A 19,257-nucleotide genomic window follows, 5' to 3' on the forward strand; every position below is an offset into this window, starting at 1 on the left:
TTCTCCCATTCAATGCGATCGTGGCTTATCTAATAACTCTCAACTCCACTTTCTGCCTTTTCCCTATAACCCTTGATTCCCTTAATGGTTTAAAAACTTCTAACTCAACCTTGGGTATACTTTAGTGACCCAGTCTGTACAGTCCTCTTCAATAACAACGAATTCTAGTTTCACTACTCTCTGAGGGAAGAAATTTCTAACTTGTGTCTCAAATGTGTGACCCCTTATACTGAGATTATGCCTTCTGGTCCTTGACTGTCCTACAAGGAGAAACAATATCTAGCCTATCAAGTCCTCTAAGACTCTTGTATGTTTCAACAAGGTCACCTCTCATTCTTCTAAAGTCCAATGAGTACAGGCCCAGCCTACTTCATCTCTCCATTCTAAGACAGTTCCTCCATACCTGGTATCAGCCTAGTGAACCTTCTATGGACTACCTGCAATGCCAGTATATATTTCCTTTGATAAGGGCCTACAACTGTTCACAGCATTTCAGCTGCAAGTTGACTCATGCCTTGTGATCTTTATACTCTATTTCCTTTGACATAAGGCTACTATTCCATTTGCTTTCTCTGTTACCCACTGAATTTGAATGCTAGCTTTTTGTGATTCAGATACAAGAACTTCTGAATCCCTTTGTTCTGTAACTTCTGGCACCTTTCTCCATTTAAATAATATTTTCCCACTTTCTATTCCATGTGCCTATATCCCTGTGCAGATTCTGGGTCATCCTCACAACTTGCCTTCCCACCTATTTTTGTGTCATCTGCAAACTTGGTTATAGAACACTCCTTATCTAAGTCATGGTGTTGACTATTAATAACTTGGTCAGAATGCACAAAGTGACACTGGAGAAGCAGGCAGGTTTATTGGAGACATTTGACAATCTGAATTAAAGATTTGGAGGAGTACACCAATGGCATCTATACCATGCTGGCTCTGGCGTACATGTATCTGGCTGCCATGGAGAACCATGTCTAATACACTGTGTTTGCCAGTTATTCATACAGCCCTTGGTCAATGGCAAGGTGACAGGAAGATGAGGGTAAAAACAATGACTGCAGATGCTAGAAACCAGAGTCTAGATTAGAATGGTGCTGGAAAAGCACAGCAGTTCAGGCAGCATCCGAGAAGCAGAAATCGACATTTCGGGCAAAAGCCCTTCATCAGGAATACAGGCAGAGAACCTGAAGGATGGAGAGATGAATGAGAGTAGGGTGGGGTGGGGAGAAAGTAGCATAGAGTACAATAGGTGAGTGGGGGAGGGGATGAAGGTGACCTTGATTTACCTCAAAATGCCACTTCCTCAATGCCTGTAGCCCAATCTTCAATCTGTAATGATGCAGAAACCCCTGATCAATTGACCATGTCCAATGCCATGGATGTAAGTTGTACAATACCCTCCACTGATTGTGACTGACTTGGATTCGACTGAAGACAACTTTTCTTAGATTTGAGGCATGGCTATTTGATTGTAGCATTGTAAGCTCCTGGTTTGTGGTACAGGTATGGACACTGATGAAACAAGAGGTCATACACCAACATGACAATCCCCTTGACTAACCATTGCTGGAAAAAAGACTGGCTGCCTGGCTTTGTGTCTGCACTAAAAAAACGAGATAGAAATGCTGTGAGCCTGTAAGTTCTGAATGAAGAGCAAAAAATAAAGACATGCTGTGAGCATCCAAATAGCTGCAAAGTGAAGAATCTTAAGATGCATCCTGTCCTGATACATGCCTGTCCCTGCCTGGCAGCAGTATTGCAATGAAAGCCATCAGCAACATCCAAAGTGCTGATGTGTTGAACTGGATTCTAAGCGAGTCGAAGATGCAGTTGGTTGCTAGTCTGATGCCACTTCCAGTTACATGGTGTGCAGGCAATGATTGTCCCTGGAGTGTGCCCTGAAATGTTGGGACTGCAGGCCAAGGTGGAGGCCTGGTGGAGTAAGTGACAAGCAGAAGGACCTCTGTGGAAACTCACTCTGAGGTATTTTAAGATGCTGATCAGCAGGCATGGTGTTGCTTTGGCAAGAGACATGGCTGCAATAGGCTCATGTATTTGTCCCATAAAGTTTGTTTGGTATTGAGAGGGGGCATTATCCTATAGAAGTTGGTTACATCTACTACTCCCAGACTACTCTCTTGATGTTTACTCATTGGTAACTGACACTCCATATCGCCTGATCTTAGATTGCAGGAGGCTAATGAGAAGTTAACGCTTCTGTAGTTGCAATTTGAATTAACAGCCCAAACAGGATTATCTGTCCACTGCAATTATTTGTTCATACAGCAACAGCTCAATAGCTAAAGGCATTCAAGAAGCTGCTTCCATTCCTAAATAACCTGGGATACTATGATATAACAGTTTATGTCGACAATTTTGCAAAATTCACGCAAAGGCTATTATTGTTCTGTTAAATTGATGTTAGTGATGTATAACGTATAACGCCTGTATAACGTACCATTCCACACTGGCCTGCTCTTTTAAGACCACCCACATTCACTTTGCATTACTTCGATTTAGTTGTGCATTACAATTTATAAGTTTGGTAGAAGATTTGTAGCTCGGGTGCTCGTTGTTGTGGTTCTGTTCGCCGAGCTGGGAATTTGTCTTGCAAACGTTTCGTCCCCTGTCTAGGTGACATCCTCAGTGCTTGGGAGCCTCCTGTGAAGCGCTTCTGTGCTGTTTCCTCCGGCATTTATAGTGGCCTGTCTCACAACCGGAAGCGGCAGAGACAGGCCAATATAAATGCCGGAGGAAACAGCACAGAAGTGCTTCACAGGAGGCTCCCAAGCACTGAGGATGTTACCTAGACAGGGGACGAAACGTTTGCAAGACAAATTCCCAGCTCGGCGAACAGAACCACAACAATTACAATTTATAGCTTTCAATTTTTTCTTTATGGAGTACTTATTAATTGCAAGTGCTTTGTGAACTTATTATGAGCCAGAGCCAAAAGAGCAACATGTTTTACTTTGGTATCTTGTAAGATTCTATACAAGTTGTTTATTTGAATTTCCAGAATGACACTCTCTTTTCTGGCAGAATGGCTGAAGAAGCAGCCAAAAAAAGAACTAATTGCCCACAGAGCTTCACCCCCTGCCAAGGTCTGTTTACAGGCTTCATGCATACTGCAACACTTTCATCTGGACATCTGACATTTATCTTGACTATGTTATTCTATAAAAGACCTATTATACCCTTCAATCATATAATGATGAATGGTCACAATTTTTCAATGCTCATCTACTTTTGAAATTGCTTAAACGAGCAATCCTGAATGCAGTGCATCGAAGAAAAAAGTTGGTAGGCCAGGGAGAAGGGGGACAGAAGAAATACAAAAACAAATTTCAAACCTCAAAAGCTGAAGAATTATTCAGTGAACAGCAGCTATCCTGTAAGTGAAAGAAATCTCCTTTTTGTCTTTTTCCCAGAAAGGGGCAGCACGGTGGCTTAGTGGTTAGCACTACTGCCTCAGCGCCAGGGACGCGGGTTCAATTCTCACCTCTGTGTGGAGTTCGCACATTCTCCCCATGTCTGCATGGGTTTCCTCCCACAGTCCAAAGATGTGCAGGTCATGTGAATTGGCCAAGCTCAATTGCCCATGGTGTTAGGCGCATTAGTCAGGGGTAAAAATATAGGGTAGGGAAAATGGGGCTGGGTGGGTTACTCTTCGGAGGGTGGGTGTGGACTTGTTGGGCTGAAGAGTCTGTTTTCATACTGTAGAGAATCCAATCTAATGTAATTAAAACCTCACTGAAACAATTTCCCCTCAAATGGTTGTTCATTTTCTGGTGGCTGACTTAAAGCATTATTCACATAAAACAAGAGGCTGTTTGCATTCAGCTTCAGTGAACCTGTGAGAGGAATGCAACCAAGGGAGGGATTTAAAACCTGCCCAAACATTTCATCATCATAGTAAATCCAAAGATTAAATGATAAACATTTACCTTCAATAGAGAGTAAGTCAGAAGATAAGAGGAGCAGTCAAGTATAATCAGCCTGTGTGTACTTTTGGTGCATGTGACCATTATCAAGATAATTTGCTGGAAAGAAGGAACTCCCATTTATAAATTCATAGAATAGGTACAGCACAGGAGGTGAGAGTGTGTTGCTGGAAAAGCACAGCGGGTCAGGCAGCGTCCAAGGAGCAGGAAAATCGACGTTTCAGGCCAGAGCCCTTCATCAGGAATGAGCTGATGAAGGGCTCCAGCCTGAAACATCAGTTTTCCTGCTCCTCAGTTGCTGCCTGACGTGCTGTGCTTTTCCAGTGACACACTCTCACCTCCAATCTCCAGCATCTGCAGTCCTCACTGTCTCCGCAGTACAGGAAGTGGTCATTTAGTCCACTGTATCTCTGTCAGTTCTCTGCAAGAAGATCTCTACTGGTCCAGTCCCCTCTCTTTTCTCCATAATCCTTCAATCCTTTCCTTTTCAGATGTTTATGCTACTCCCTTTTGAAAGCCACAATTGTTTCCAAACTCAAGCAATGCATTCCAGATCCTCACCACTCATTGCATTTCCTTGTGTTACCTTTTGTTCTTTTCTTTTCATCTTAAATTCATGCCCTCTGGTTCTTGACCCTCCCATCAGTGGGAACAGTTTGTCTATATGCACCTTGTCCAGATTCCTCAATTTAAAATCTGTTGTCAACCTTCTCCAATGAGAACAGCTCTAGCTTCTCCAAACTATCCACTTATTCCTGTGATCATTCTCATAGATATTTTCTACACCTTCTCTAAATCCTTCAGAAACTTCCCAAAAGGTGATTCCCAGTATTTGACATAATGCTATCATTGAGGCAGAAAGTGTTTTACGTTGTTCACCATAACCTACTTGCTTTTTGTAAAGTCCAGGATCCTATTTGCCTTATTAACCACTTTCCCTCAACCTGTGCTGTCTCCTAGATGTGTGCGTATGTACAGTACTTTTCACAACTACAATGCACTTTACAGTCAATTAAGTACTTTTCGGAGTTAAGACAATGCTCCAGTGTAGGACACATTGCAGTGTGCACATTGCCATGTCCGAAAGCAGCACTAAAATAAATTAATAATCTTAGTGATATCACTTACATGATAAACATGGAGGAACTTTCCTGCTCTTCTTTGCATTGTGTTGTTGCCCATCTTAGAAGGCAGTCAGGACCTTGGTTTTACTTTTATCAGAGCAATACTTTAGTAATATGTATCGCCAAACTAAGGTTGCAAAATGTGAATTAAAGAATAGCTTGAGATAGAAGAGAATCCAACAATTGCAATGAAATCTAAGTCGATGACAAGCCTATTTCTTGATCTCCTTCACTCTCTGACTTACCTTCCAAGCATTTCTCACATTTGTGGTCTAAATAGGAGATCTTCTGCTAGCAAGTGCCCTTTCCACTTTTATCAGCAGCTTCCTCCTGTTAACAAAATTAGTGTTAAATTCCAATTATCAAGACAACATGCTGTGATATCCAAGTGTCAGTACAAGAAACAGTTCCAAGAATATATACAACGATAATATATGATAATATATACAAGGATACTTTTGAATCTATAATAAATTAACAATCTTAGCAATATACAAGGAATGTTGTTTTTGAAATTTAAAGTATTTAACTTAAGTTAAGTGAACACTGACAGATTAATCTTTTTTTCATGATATATCAATCAAAAAATTAGTTTGAGATCTAGCGTCTTATCTCCAGGGTTTTGTTTTTGTAATAATTCCTAAAATGGTCTGATCCACTTTCCTATGCTTGCTTCTTTAAGCATTTGCAAATCTTTAGATCCTACTTTAGAACAAAAGGTAACACAAGGAAATGCAATGAGTGGTGAGGATCTGGAATGCATTGCTTGAGTTTGGAAACAATTGTGGCTTTCAAAAGGGAGTAGTATAAACATTTGAAAAGGAAAGGATTGAAGGACTATGGAGAAAAGAGGGGGAACTGGACCAGTAACTTTCTGCTTATTGATGGGCAATTTCCCAACTGCCGATGAACACCCAATCAGAATATATACTTATACTTAGCACCAAGATAGTCATGAGTCAATGGTGTTATGCTTATTTCTCAGGATCAATAATATGTGTTCAAGCCCCATTTCAGAGATTTGAGCACACAATCTCAAGTGATTCTTAAGTGCAGTACACACAGACTTCAGTGGTTTTACATGACCACTTTTCAGTATTGATTGCCAATGAGATAACCCAGTGTTCCCAAGATCCAAATATCATGCTCAGGTGGACCGATCAAGAATGACCAGGATGTTTCCATCTGATAACGTTGTTATTTTTCTTAAGTTCAATGTTTAAATATGTTCTACAAACATTCTCCAAGATTTCTAAAACTACCTTACACAGAATGAATTATCTAAAAGGGAACTGATGTGTTAAGCAGGTGAAATTTGTCAGCCATCTTGTGTGTATTCAGATTCCACAAATAAAAACAAAATAAATAAGAAGTCTAAATCGCTCATCTCAACATAATGCCATTGGACCATAAACAAGTAATGACAGATATTTGTGTCCTCAGGCATTTTTATCATTAGCATATCAAAGGAAATATGTATCTATGGGTATATTTATCATTTTTTTTAAAGACACTTTGCTGAAAGGTTTTACACGAAAGTGTCTTTTTTTGTGCAGCAGCCTTTCTGATACGTGAGTAATATTGTTAAATCTGATTTCCAACTTTATTGAAGAAATCTATTGGTTGCATACGGAGATCAGCATTGTGCATTGATTGAAAACTGAAGCTTTCATCAGGGCTTCAAATTATTTTCCTCCAGTTGTATTAGCCTTTGCATTGACAGATCCATTTTTCAGAGTACTTTCTCAACATGGGAGTTAAGGGCAGGCATGTCAATGTTTTTGGGTCCAAATGTTCACAGCTAACACCTATTATATGATGTTTGAAAAGATTTCAAGTCTCTACCTAAAGCATTAACTTGTGTTCAGATGTATCTGCTGCACTTCCAACAAGTTTTTTTTGTTATTCTGACAGTTTATTACATATGGATTAATTGCCATGTTTCTGGTGTTAGACCTATGTCTCTGAAACAGACACAGTTTGGTAGCATTGTAAAACTCCAATGTGGTAATGCTTAGCAATGTTCTCCAAATAAAATATCAGGTTTTTTTCTCCATACTTTTACTTACCCAATCCTTGTTATCCACTTTTAGTCAAGAATCTCCATACATATTTCTATAAAAATGTTCAACATCAATCTTTAAATGAATTTGCAGGAGTCATACATCAACAGAGCAGGAAAGTGCCTGGTCTCTTTTTTTTCCCCCCACCATAAATAACCCAACAGTACTGAAAGACAGTTCTTGTAGGAAAATTGTGACCGCAAAAGTCAGTTAAACTGATTGCAAACTTGGATCTTGGGAAGCTATTAGTATAGCTACTAATATGCCAAGAATCAGGATAATTTTCCACCCAAGTCATTGGTGCTGCTTTAGTCCATTAACTTATATAATGATTAACACTTTCAACACCTTTTGCCCCACTCATACAACAAATTCCACATCTTGGCCAGCATTACAAGCAAAGTTTGTGAGAAGATTTGTAGCTCGGGTGCTCGTTGTTGTGGTTCACCGAGCTGGGAATTTGTGTTGCAGACGTTTCATCCCGTCTAGGTGACATCCTCAGTGCTTGGGAGCCTCATGTGAAGCCCTTCTGTGATCTTTCCTCCGCCATTTGTAGTGGTTTGAATCTGCCGCTTCCAGTTGTCAGTTCCAGCTGTCCGTTGCAGTGGTCGGTATATTGGGTCCAAGTCAATGTGCTTATTGATTGAATCTGTGGATGAGTGCCATGCCTCTAGGAATTTCCTGGCTGTTCTCTGTTTGGCTTGTCCTATAATAGTAGTGTTGTCCCAGTCGAATTCATGTTGCTTGTCATCTGCTGTGTGTGGCTACTAAGGATAGCTGGTCATGTCGTTTCGTGGCTAGTTGGTGTTCATGGATGCGGATCGTTAACTGTCTTCCTGTTTGTCCTATGTAGTGTTTTGTGCAGTCCTTGCATGGGATTTTGTACACCACATTGGTTTTGCTCATGCTGGGTATTGGGTCCTTCGTTCTGGTGAGTTGTTGTCTGAGAGTGGCTGTTGGTTTGTGTGCTGTTATGAGTCCTAGTGGTCTGGCTGTCAGTTTGGAAATACTCTTGATGTATGGTAGTGTGGCTAGTCCTTTGGGTTACAGCATGTCCTCATTCCATTGTCTTTCCCTTAGGCATCTGTTGATGAAATTGCGGGGGTATCCGTTTTTGGCGAATTCATTGTATAGGTGTTCTTCTTCCTCTTTTTGCAGTTCTGGTGTACTGCAGTGTGTTGTGGCCCTTTTGAACAGTGTCTTGATGCAACTTCTTTTGTGTGTGTTGGAGTGGTTGCTTTCGTAGTTTAGGACCTGATCTGTGTGTGTGGCTTTCCTGTATACCTTTGTGGTGAATTCTCCATTCGGTGTTCTCTGTACCATCACGTCTAGGAATGGGAGTTGGTTGTCTTTTTCTTCCTCTCTAGTGAATGCATTACAAGCAATATCAGATTAAACTGTAATGTATAGGGAGATCGATCACTTTGCAAATCAAGAGGGGAGATTTAACTTAAGAACTGCGATGGATTCACTATCCAATATATAACCTGGCCAGTTTTCCTTACTGAGAGAAAGTGAGGACTGCAGATGCTGGAGATCAGAATCAAGAAGTGTGGCACTGGAAAAGCACAGCAGGTCAGGCAGCATACAACCCTGTCACAGTAGGTACTGCAAAACGTGTCAGAGTGTGGACATGGATACCACCATTACATGTGGGAACACCTCCCACCATGTACGTGGCAGATACTCATCTGACTCAGCCAATGTTGTCTATCTTATACGTTGCAGACAAGGATGCCCTGAGGCATGGTACATTGGGGAAACTGAGCAAAGGCTACAACAACGGTTGAATGGGCACTGCACAACAATCAACAGACAGGAGTGTTCCCTCCCATTTGGGGAACACTTCAGTGGACCTGGACATTTGACCTCAGACCTTTGGGTGACTATCCTCCAAGGCAGACTTTGGGACAGGCAGCAGCGAAAGAGGCTGACAGCTAAGTTCCGTACCCTTTGGGAGGGCCTCAACCTTGGGTCAGATGACCACCATTGCACTATACACACACACACACACACACATATATATACACTCCCTCTCACAGACACTCACAACCCCCCACCCCAGACACACAGAGACACACACATGCACTCCCTCACAGACTTAGACACTCTACACTCACATACATACACATAACCACTCTCTCTCACACTCACAAACCCCCACCCCAGACAGGCAGACACACACTCACATAAGCCCATATACACACATATACGTTTGTGGGGTGAATTTGTACTTGCAGAGTTACATTGTACTTTGCTCAAAAATTGCATAAATTCATGTAAGACTCTGTTAACTCACTTTTTAAATTAGAATCAGTCTAAACATTATGGCACAGACAGAGAACACAGGGGGCTAACACCTTCAACATAGTATCTAACTAACACCAATTGTTATAGTTAACCTGAGAATGTAACTTGTAAAAACAATGTTTTGTGATTTACATATGAAAGAAGTGAAACTATCATGGTATTTGAACAGTTGAAAGACTCAACAAACAATCAAGGTATTTTTCAATGCATAATTTCAGTTACATCACACTGTAAACTTTTGTTATAAATTCTGTGTCTTACAATTGTGTCCTCCACAACCACCTGATGAAGGAGCGGCGCTCCGAAAGCTAGTGCTTCCAATTAAACCTGTTGGACTATAACCTGGTGTTGTGTGATTTTTAACTTTTTACACCCCAGTCCAACACCGGCATCTCCAAATCAAGAACATAGAAGATGTACAAATATGACAAATTACAGAGTCTTAAAGCATGGAAACAGACCTTTCGGTTCAACTATAATTCCAAACTAAACTGATCCCACCTGCCTGCGCTTGGCCAATATCTCTCCAAACATTTCTTATTCATGAACTTATTCAAATGTCTTTTAAATGTTGTTCCTGCATCCATCACTTCCTCTGGAAGTTCAATCCACACATGGACTACTGTGTAAACAAAAAAATGTCCCATAAGTCTTCTTTAAATCTTTCTCCTCTCACCTTAAAAATATACCCCCAGTCTTGGAATCCCCCACACTTGCCATTCACCTTTTTTATACCCCTCACGATTTTATAAACCTGGAGCCCTGAAAGCAGCTTCAACCTCGACAAACATTACTATTATCAACTTCTCTCATCTAATATCCGATTACTGATGCGCCATTATTGTAAATGCATAAAGAGAAAAACATTGTGGAAATTCTTAGATACATAAGATTTGTGCAGAGCATCCTAAAATTACATTACAGTCAGTCCAGGTTGCAAATAGGTTCTATTCTCGAGACTGTCAATTTGTGCATAAGTTGGAGCGCAATGCAGAACAATATAAAATTGCAGGTTAAAAGTACAGGAAATGATTGTATGTCAGATCTTTAAAACCATGCCCACCATATGGGATCACATTTGTTAAGTACAAACATTCATAAGTTGGACGTTCATCAATCGGGATCCCCAGTATTGCAATGACACTCTCGGGGTGAGGCGTGAAGAAATAAACTATGGTTTTAGATGTGAGCTTCCATTAGTACAAGAACAAGACCAGCAATAGAGTTGAAGAAAAGGAAGAGGGATTTCTGTAAGTAGTCATGCTAGGAATGCTTCTCACTTCCATTTGGGATCTTGTAAGATTGTGACAACCAAAGCCAGCACATACCCCTCATCGAATCTGGAACCGTGTTGTCCATGATATGCAGATTGGATTGGAGCCACAAGTCTGACGGTACTTCAATTTGTGGGTTTGGAGCTGTTATGACTCAGGATTGCCAACTTGGATTAGAGCCACTAGAGCGTGAATAATTTTTTTCCCCCTGCAGCTTTGAAAAGCTATGCAACTGGTAATGATTAAAAACTCAACAGCAGCTTTTCATCTGGGTTCAGTGTGAAGACTTTTTCTAGTCAAAGGCAATAGAATTAGACATGTATAAAAAGACTATTTGCATTAATTGGATACAAGTACCAGTGCATACCAGTACGCTTAGCTGACATTAATAATTAAAGCTCTACCACTGAAAAAAATATTGCATTGTTGATTAGGATGGACAGGTTTCTTTGGCTTGGCATAGCACTACATTTCTTAAATTGAATCATTACAGTATTTAATCAGTGTTTGTACCAGATTAGAATGCAAGATATATATTTTTTAGCTGACTACTTCATTCTCAATGCTTTGTAGTTCTATGTTTATATTAATTACTTGATTAAGTGACATGCCGCTAAAACATTTTACATGGAAACTGATTTTTTGTTCTTCAACACATCATATCCTGAAGTACCACTACAAACAGAGAATGCTGGAGAAATTCAGCAGGTCTGGCAGCATCTGTGAAGAGAGATACTCGAGTTAACATTTGATTCTGTTATGACTCTTCTTCAGAAATGGAAATTGTTAGAATGTTTTAAAAAATATGATCTAGAATAGTATCAGATGGTGCTGCATTTGTCTCAGGTTTCTGGCACATGCAGTACTTTGCTTTTGAGTACCACCGTTAAATCTGATTTCAAACCTGATTACCCAATTTCATTGGTTGTATACCAAGCTCAACATTATAAATTTTTTTGGATCTGAAATGTTCTGGCCTCAACATACTTAGCAGATGTGCATAATTTCAGTTTGCTTTTTAAAAAATCGTTTAAAAATGTTGTTTTCTTCCATTTGTACCAGCCTTTGCTAGTTTTCAAATCTACTTTTCACTGACTAATTTCTACTATTCTTGAACGTGGGAGGTAGCAGTAGATATGTTAATATGTTTGTGTCTAAACATGAATAGCTAACACCTATAACTCTACAATGGGCTGAAAGATTTGAAGTCTCTATCTTAAGCATTAATTTCTGTCTGTTCGAATAGGGACATCGCTGTTGTTTTCAACATAGTGTTTTTATTTAAATACTTTTAATAAATATGAATCAACTGTCATATTCTGTTTACCAGCTTCAAGTAGAAATGATGACTTTTCTTAAACACAATCGGCAGAACTGTATTTAAGGAAAATGCTGTTTTTGTCACAGTAAAATTTTGGAGAGCTGCAGAATTCAGACTAGTTCCTAAATTGGGCTAGATTTTGCCAGGTGTAAAAAAGAATGATCCCAGTGTCCATTAATTATCAGCACAGATTTTTCCATTGAGGTTTGCACTGGGATGGACTGTAATGAGAAGGCCTTGACAGTCACTACAGAGTGCTTGGGACCTGTGTGAACAAGACAAGCAATTGTGCATCATTTTAACCAGATTAAAGATTTACTGCTGAGCAGTGCAGAGTCTGAGTCAGGAATGTTAAAATAGTTAATTCATTGGGAAATCGCACACAGAAAGCAAAATCGAAATGCTGAGAAAGGTATTGTTGAACTCTGCTGAGGGAATGTTACTCCACATTTGTAAAAGTTAATTTTCTGTGCTAGACATTGTTTGGCATTACTGTACTAAATAATTACGCTTTTAAAAGAAAACCCTTCACAATGGTAATAGATAAAATTTAACTTTTTCTGGCCTATCTACTGGCTATTTAAAAGCAAGTACAGCAAATTCATACTGTCACATATATTCAATGATTCTCTTTACACAAAATTAATAAAGCAAAGTCTCTGGGGACTTCATCACTAGAATTTGCTTTACAAATTTATTATTTAATAAATGTCAAATACTTATTGTTATTTGTACTGCAAAATCTGGACTATTATCATCTTCAACAGTGTCATGTGTAAAACAAATGCACTGGTGAGTCAGAGTGAAGAAGCAATTATGTTCAGTGTACAACATCTGCTTGGCTTGGTATGGTTTTGTGGATTATGTTGTTAATTATGTGTTTTGGTCTTCCCATTTAACCTTTAATAAAACAAAGCACAGCTTAAATATTATTTATCAATTAAGTTAACAAATTCACTTCGGTTTCTGTCAATGTTAATGACAACAGAAAAAGGTTTCAGTAATTAGCAATTGTTCATTTACACTGAAATGACACAATGGAAGCACATTTTCAAAGACTACTCAACATATTCATTTACAATTAAAAATGTTACAATGATTACTTTCTATTGCTGATTCCATAAAACTACTTTATGTACTACCCTCCTCTTCATAGCCTTTTCAGTTTCTAACTGTGTTCACATTGTTCTAACCTGATTTGACACAATATATTGTTCCCTGAGTACCAGTCACTTAATCTGATTCTGCAAAAATATGGAAGATTATATTTTTGATCGATGACCTCCATGTAAAGTGATCACCAGTCTTCTCCTACTAACACTGAACAGACTCGTATATTTCATATATTTCCCACCACTAAATTAATATCCAGCATTTGTTTCTTTCATCAGTTTGTTTTCTCACATGAAACTACCATCAGTCATGCTCACATACAGTTGCCAACACAAGCCCTGCAGCAAGTTTTAAAAGGAATTGTGATCATCTGCTTTTGTACTTTTTCCCCCTTTATTCTTTAAATGGGATGTAGGCCAGCATTGTTTTACCCTTCCAGAAATTCTCTTCAAGTGAACATCTTGCTAGGCTATTTCAGAGGGCACTCAAGAGTCAACCACATTACTGTGGGTCTGGAGTCACATTTAGGCCAAACCGGGTAAGAATGGCAGATTTCCTTCCCTAAAGGGTACTGTGTGAGCCAGATGGATTTTCACAACTATTAATGACAGCTATCATGGCCCTTATTATCAAAACCAGCTTTACACTCCAGGTTCATTAATTGAATTCAGATTCTACTATTTGCGTTAGTGGGATTTGAATGAGTGACCCTAGACTATTTAAATTAATAGTATAATGAAACTACCACCTATGGATTTCATTACAAAAGTTTTCATTGTGGTGAAACACTGGTCATGGTGCCATTCAACACCCAATATATGTTTTTATATTTAACATATGGTGACAATAGGATCTAGTTTGACAGATTTACTGAATGATGTGACTTCCACAAACCATTATGCATTTTGCAAATCACTTACAGAATCCTTACAGTGTGGTAGCAGGCCATTGAATCCACACCATCCCTCCAAAGTTCATCCCACTTAGACCCACCCCCCCCACCCTATCCCTGTAACCATGCATTTCCCATGGCTAATCCATCTCGTCTGTACATCCCTGGACACTATGAACAATTAAGCATTGCCAATCCATCTAACCTTCACATCTTTGGACTGTGGGAGGAAACTGAAGCACCCAGAGGAAACCTAAGCAGTCACAGGGTCATAGAGATGTACAACACGGAAACAGACCCTTCAGTGCAAACCGTCCATGCCAATCAGATATCCCAACCCAATCTGGTCCCACCTGCCAGCACCCAGCCCATATCCCTCCAAACCCTTCCTATTCATTTACCCATCCAAATGCCTTTTAAGTGTTGCAATTGTACCAGCCTCCACCATATCCTCTGGCAGCTCATTCCATAGACGTTCCACCCTCTGCGTAAAAAAGTTGTCCCTTCGGTCTCTTTTATATCTTTCCCCTCTAGGGAAAAATGTACAAACTCCACACAGTCACCCGAGACTGAAGCCCAGACCAGGTTCTTGGTGCTCTGAGGCAGCAGTGCTGACCATTGAGCCACCATGCTGACCTTATAGAGATGAGACTTTCTTCCAGTAGCATCAACAGACTTGTCACTTATGTGATAATTGCAGAACTTTAAAATAATTTACTTGTTATCCATTCCTGTTTCTCTTTTAGAATTCCTGGTATTTCCTCCTTTTTACTGCTGCCTTCAATCTTCCGTTTTCCAGCAGTAATTGCAATCTCTAATCCAAAGCTAACAATTCTGCTGCTGCGAACATGGATTTCAGTTCCCTCCTTGTTTTTCCAGGAAATTAAAAAATGTAAACTAAAATATTTTAAAAATCAATCATCCACTACAAATAAAAATAATCAGAAAACAATTAAAAGATAATGAAGCAGAATTTTAAAAAACCTTTCTTTGTAGCATTTTTTGAAATAGTTAATTCCTTTTTCATCCACAATTATCCCTAATGTCCAATTAATTTGGTTCCCTAATTTTCAGCTGCACTAATTCTTCAAAATCCACAAAAATTGTCAAAATATTAAAACGTGAATAAAATGAAATATGAAAAACATTGAATAACAAACAGTAGTTTCGAGGTCATTCCTATTTGTGATGCTAGCATTCCTGATCTAACCTGGAATTAATTTATTGTAACTTGATGCAAGTACTATAACTGGAACTTCCATGAAAACAATATCGGTAATAAAAGATATCATGAATACAAATAATATAGGAAAATATTTATTTTCAAATTTCCCCTGGATTATGTGTTCTGTTAGTTTCTGTAATCTTCAAAGCATGAAGTTCTGGACCAGAACAGCAGGTTTCTTTAGTATAACATTTCTATATCAATGTTTATTTTTCCATCTCCCTAATCTTGCCCTGCAGAGCATCACATGTCTTCTTTGCATCACCAAGCAACATTGAAGAGTTCGGTTTGTAGAAGATTGGATTGTCAACTGCAGCATAGCCAACTCCAAGGGTTCGCTTCATCACAATAACCTGCAGGTGGAAGAAAGTTTCAGACAGATAGCTCATTCAATTCTTGTGCACAATGTTAGATTCAATTGGAATTTATCTCATTAATTAAAATGCATATAGAGTTTCAGTTGCCTATTATTTGTCTTCACACATCTTTTTTCAGTTCACAGTCAACTATATCAATAGCCAGATTGTGACTTTTTTCCAAAGTTGTTTTGCATAAAGAGTAATTAATATTTGTGCTAATTTGGTTTTTGTGAGAATCCAATCCAATTTTGGAAAACAAGTGTTTCTCTATTATTCTGGCATCTCAACTATCCTTTCAATTATGTTACTGCTTTGCAGAGTGCAAAAATCTCAAACAATGAATAGCTAATTAATAATCAAATGGCTGCCATGGATCAGTTTATATGAAACGTTACACTAGTGGAGGCTGCTTTTCTGGCAATTTGTCTCAGATTGTGAGGGTAAGGGAACAATGACTTTTCCCTACATTCAACCATACTATAGCTTTCTGTCCTGAATGCTGCCCACAATGTAACCTCTACTATTCTTCAGAAATGGTAACTGTGATGTTGCTGATTAAATAATTCATAAATACATATTTTAACAAGAACAGTAAGAATTTGTGAATGTTGGAGCAGGGATATTAAGATGCCCTTAGCTACAAAAGTGATAATCAACAAAGCAGGAATGGCAGACAATTGATAAATTTAATTACTAATGACATTCTTCAAAAGTATGTAATGTTGTGTAAAGAGGCGTGACGTTATGTATAATGGAGAAACAGAATTAATGGTTAGCAAGAAAGTGAAAAAGCCAGTGTGAAGAGCTAAGGCTTGCAACAGAGGTGATCAAATTTAAAATAAGAAAGATGAAATTAAAATCAGTAAGTGGTAAATGATGGGCAAGCTATTCGTGATGTCTCAATAAAATGAAAAGACAGATTTGTAATGATGCTCTGCTCTGAAGAATTGTTGCAATTAATTCAGATTCTCAGAAAATGCTCCACAAAGCTCCACATACGAAAGATTTTATAAGTTAATGTTCTTGGAATATACGGCATGCTGGCTCATGGTTAGCACTGTGCCTCACAGCACTAGGGGCTCAGGTTCGATTCCACTCTGAGGCAACTGTGTGGAATTTGCATGTTCTCCCCATGTCTGTGTGAGTTTCTGCCGGGTACTCCGGTTTCCTTTCACAGTTCAAAGATGTGCAGGTTAGGGTGGATTGGCCATGCTAAATTGCCCATAGTGTTCAGGAATGTGTAGGTTAGGTGTGTTAGCTATGGAAAATATGGGGTTACAGGGTATGGGGAGGGATCTGGGTGGGATGCTGGGTGTGGATTTGTTGGGCCAAATCACCTGTTTCCACACTGCAGGGATTCTATGGATAATGGCAAAAATACAATCTTTAGCTAGACTGAAAATGGCTTGGTAACAAGCAGAAAACACATAAATGAAAAGATTCAAATTCCATGCAATGACTTTTACAAGGATGTTTCGGTCATGCCTTCTTTCCAATATTCATATGCAATTATGATACACATTTTCTGACAGCACTGCACTGGGAGAATGATTGCAATCAGAACTTGGAATCAACATGAGAACTGGGTTTAGGAAGGATAAACGTGTTTATTAAATGCACTGGAATAGGAAATGAAAAAACATGCCCAGATGAAGAAATATCTTTATGAACACAAACAAAAAGAGAAGTAAAGCAATTGTTTAATATACAACACCTAGTTCTTGATGTAGTGGAAGGCATGTCTAGGAGTAAAAGTTAGTGAAACAAAATAAGTTGGCTAAAGAAATTCATCTCGCCATTTTCTTTGCAGAAGCGTTGTCTAGTCATTTACCTGCAAAATCAATTCAGGCTGTACACAATGCACTCTTTTCATATACAACAGTGCTGTGTAAAAGCAAGCTGTCATTTTAGGGCAACAACAGTTACTCCAGAGAGCTAAGAGCTGAGAGGTTTCTTTAAGGCCTCACTTTCTTTTAAAACAAAACAGTGGCCTACCCAACTTTCTCATCTCCTTCTTCCCAATCTCAGTCACTCACCTCTTAGGTCATGGCACTTCTTAAGCCTCAAAGTGGAGTCACAATGGGAAGGAAGTACTGCTACCCAACATTATAACCTGGTGTCCACAGCACTTTGATCCAGCAGAGATCTCAAGGGCTGGTGGAATCCAGGTGTAAACTCTGATTAAGGAGCAGACCTGGCACAGTTTATGAAATCTGGATAAGACTGCAAGACCTGGAGGGGTCTTCAGAGGACTGCAGGACCGGAAGGAGACCTGCAGGAGAGGAAGCTAGTCAGATGCAAGATACATAGATACACAGAATGCAGGGAACTGGATCTTGCAAAGCAGATTATCCCAAGCATTGCTTATTGGGCAGACAAACAAGAAAATCAATTTAAAATAAAGTGAATTGAATCTGACATCATTCCAGGCTAAATGGCAAATCTGGCTTTGGAATGGATTATGGGAAAACACTAATTTGTTGGAATTTTGACCAGGGTGCCTCCTTAATTGGTATCAAGACAGGTTCTGTCTTCAATTAAGGGTAGTGGGTGGGTTCACAATCTTGGACAGCCAATCAATGGCCATCCACAGTTTGGGATAGCAGCAGACAGCATTAAAGGATTAATAACTGAGAAGGTGGTTTATGGTAATGTTGGCCTCCCAGACACTTTTTCAAGAAGAGTAATTAAAAAGTAAACAGTACAGCTATGGCTGTGGGCTTGGAAGGGAATTCTGAGGGGTAACTGGTCTCCTCAGAGTAACCTATGATTGCTTGTATCCCCTTACCAAGGAAGGAGGGCTTCTGGGTATCCCTGGAGGCCAACCATTGGGTCCTCACCTCAAGGCAGTGGAACTGCACTCCCTGCCATCACAATGAGAGAGTGGAAACTTCGCCCTCCCCGTCAGCCATTACTTACTGTTAAAACTCTAAACAAGCCGAATTGCCTGTTTTGTGGCAGTGTGCAGCCATTTTAGCCAAAGACTGACACAAGGAGGTTCCTGTATTTTCTGACCCTGTTCAACTCCATTCCTAGCCTCACTGAGGGTCGAAGATCCTGCCCAGTGTTACACTGCAAACTGAAAATCCACACTGAGGAGATAGTCTTTTGAGGGTAGGATTAAAATACATTACTGGGGCACTCTGGAGAGTGCATTGCTTTCCGCTATGCCACATTTGCCTTGCTGTTTTCAGAGCTGATGCTGAATGTCAGAAAGAGAATAAAAAACTACGTTCCAAGTGCTGCCTCTTGAAGTCTCTGATTGAGTCTATCCCACTGGATATTTTGTTGAAAGTAATAAAGAGGAATTTTTTTTTACTGTACACAATTTCCAAGAATGTACCTCAACTGTCATAATGTTTCAGAGTATAGCCTACTTTGGCCAAGAATTGTTATGCTTGGATAAGACAAGAAAGCTGAATGCTTATTCTAAAGGCCAGTCCATTATAATTACAGCTTGTGCGGCAATAATAGAGGGTGGACACGCATCAAAACTAGCAGCCCACCCACCACATGTAAGTAAATATTTAAACACCACAGATCTTGTTCAATAAGCAGCCAGCCAATTACAGGGCATGATTTGTGCCCCGGTGAAAGTCCAACAGTCCGCCAACTTAACCCACCCACAG

At 39.5% G+C, this 19,257-nt stretch overlaps 1 protein-coding gene across 2 annotated transcripts in view; it reads right to left on the minus strand.

The window, feature by feature from the left end:
• Positions 1–15,345: 15,345 nt before the first annotated feature.
• LOC140468933 (NAD(P) transhydrogenase, mitochondrial-like) overlaps positions 15,346–19,257 on the minus strand; it is a 64,875-nt gene continuing 60,963 nt past the window's right edge. For both annotated transcript variants that reach the window (XM_072565054.1, XM_072565055.1), the window contains exon 22: positions 15,346–15,622. In XM_072565054.1, coding sequence (XP_072421155.1) covers positions 15,476–15,622 — 147 coding nt within the window. In that variant the 3' untranslated portion in view covers positions 15,346–15,475. The remainder of the gene's footprint in view (positions 15,623–19,257) is intronic.

This window comes from Chiloscyllium punctatum, chromosome 48 (assembly GCF_047496795.1).
Source record: "Chiloscyllium punctatum isolate Juve2018m chromosome 48, sChiPun1.3, whole genome shotgun sequence".
NCBI classification, from domain to species: Eukaryota; Metazoa; Chordata; class Chondrichthyes; order Orectolobiformes; family Hemiscylliidae; genus Chiloscyllium; species Chiloscyllium punctatum.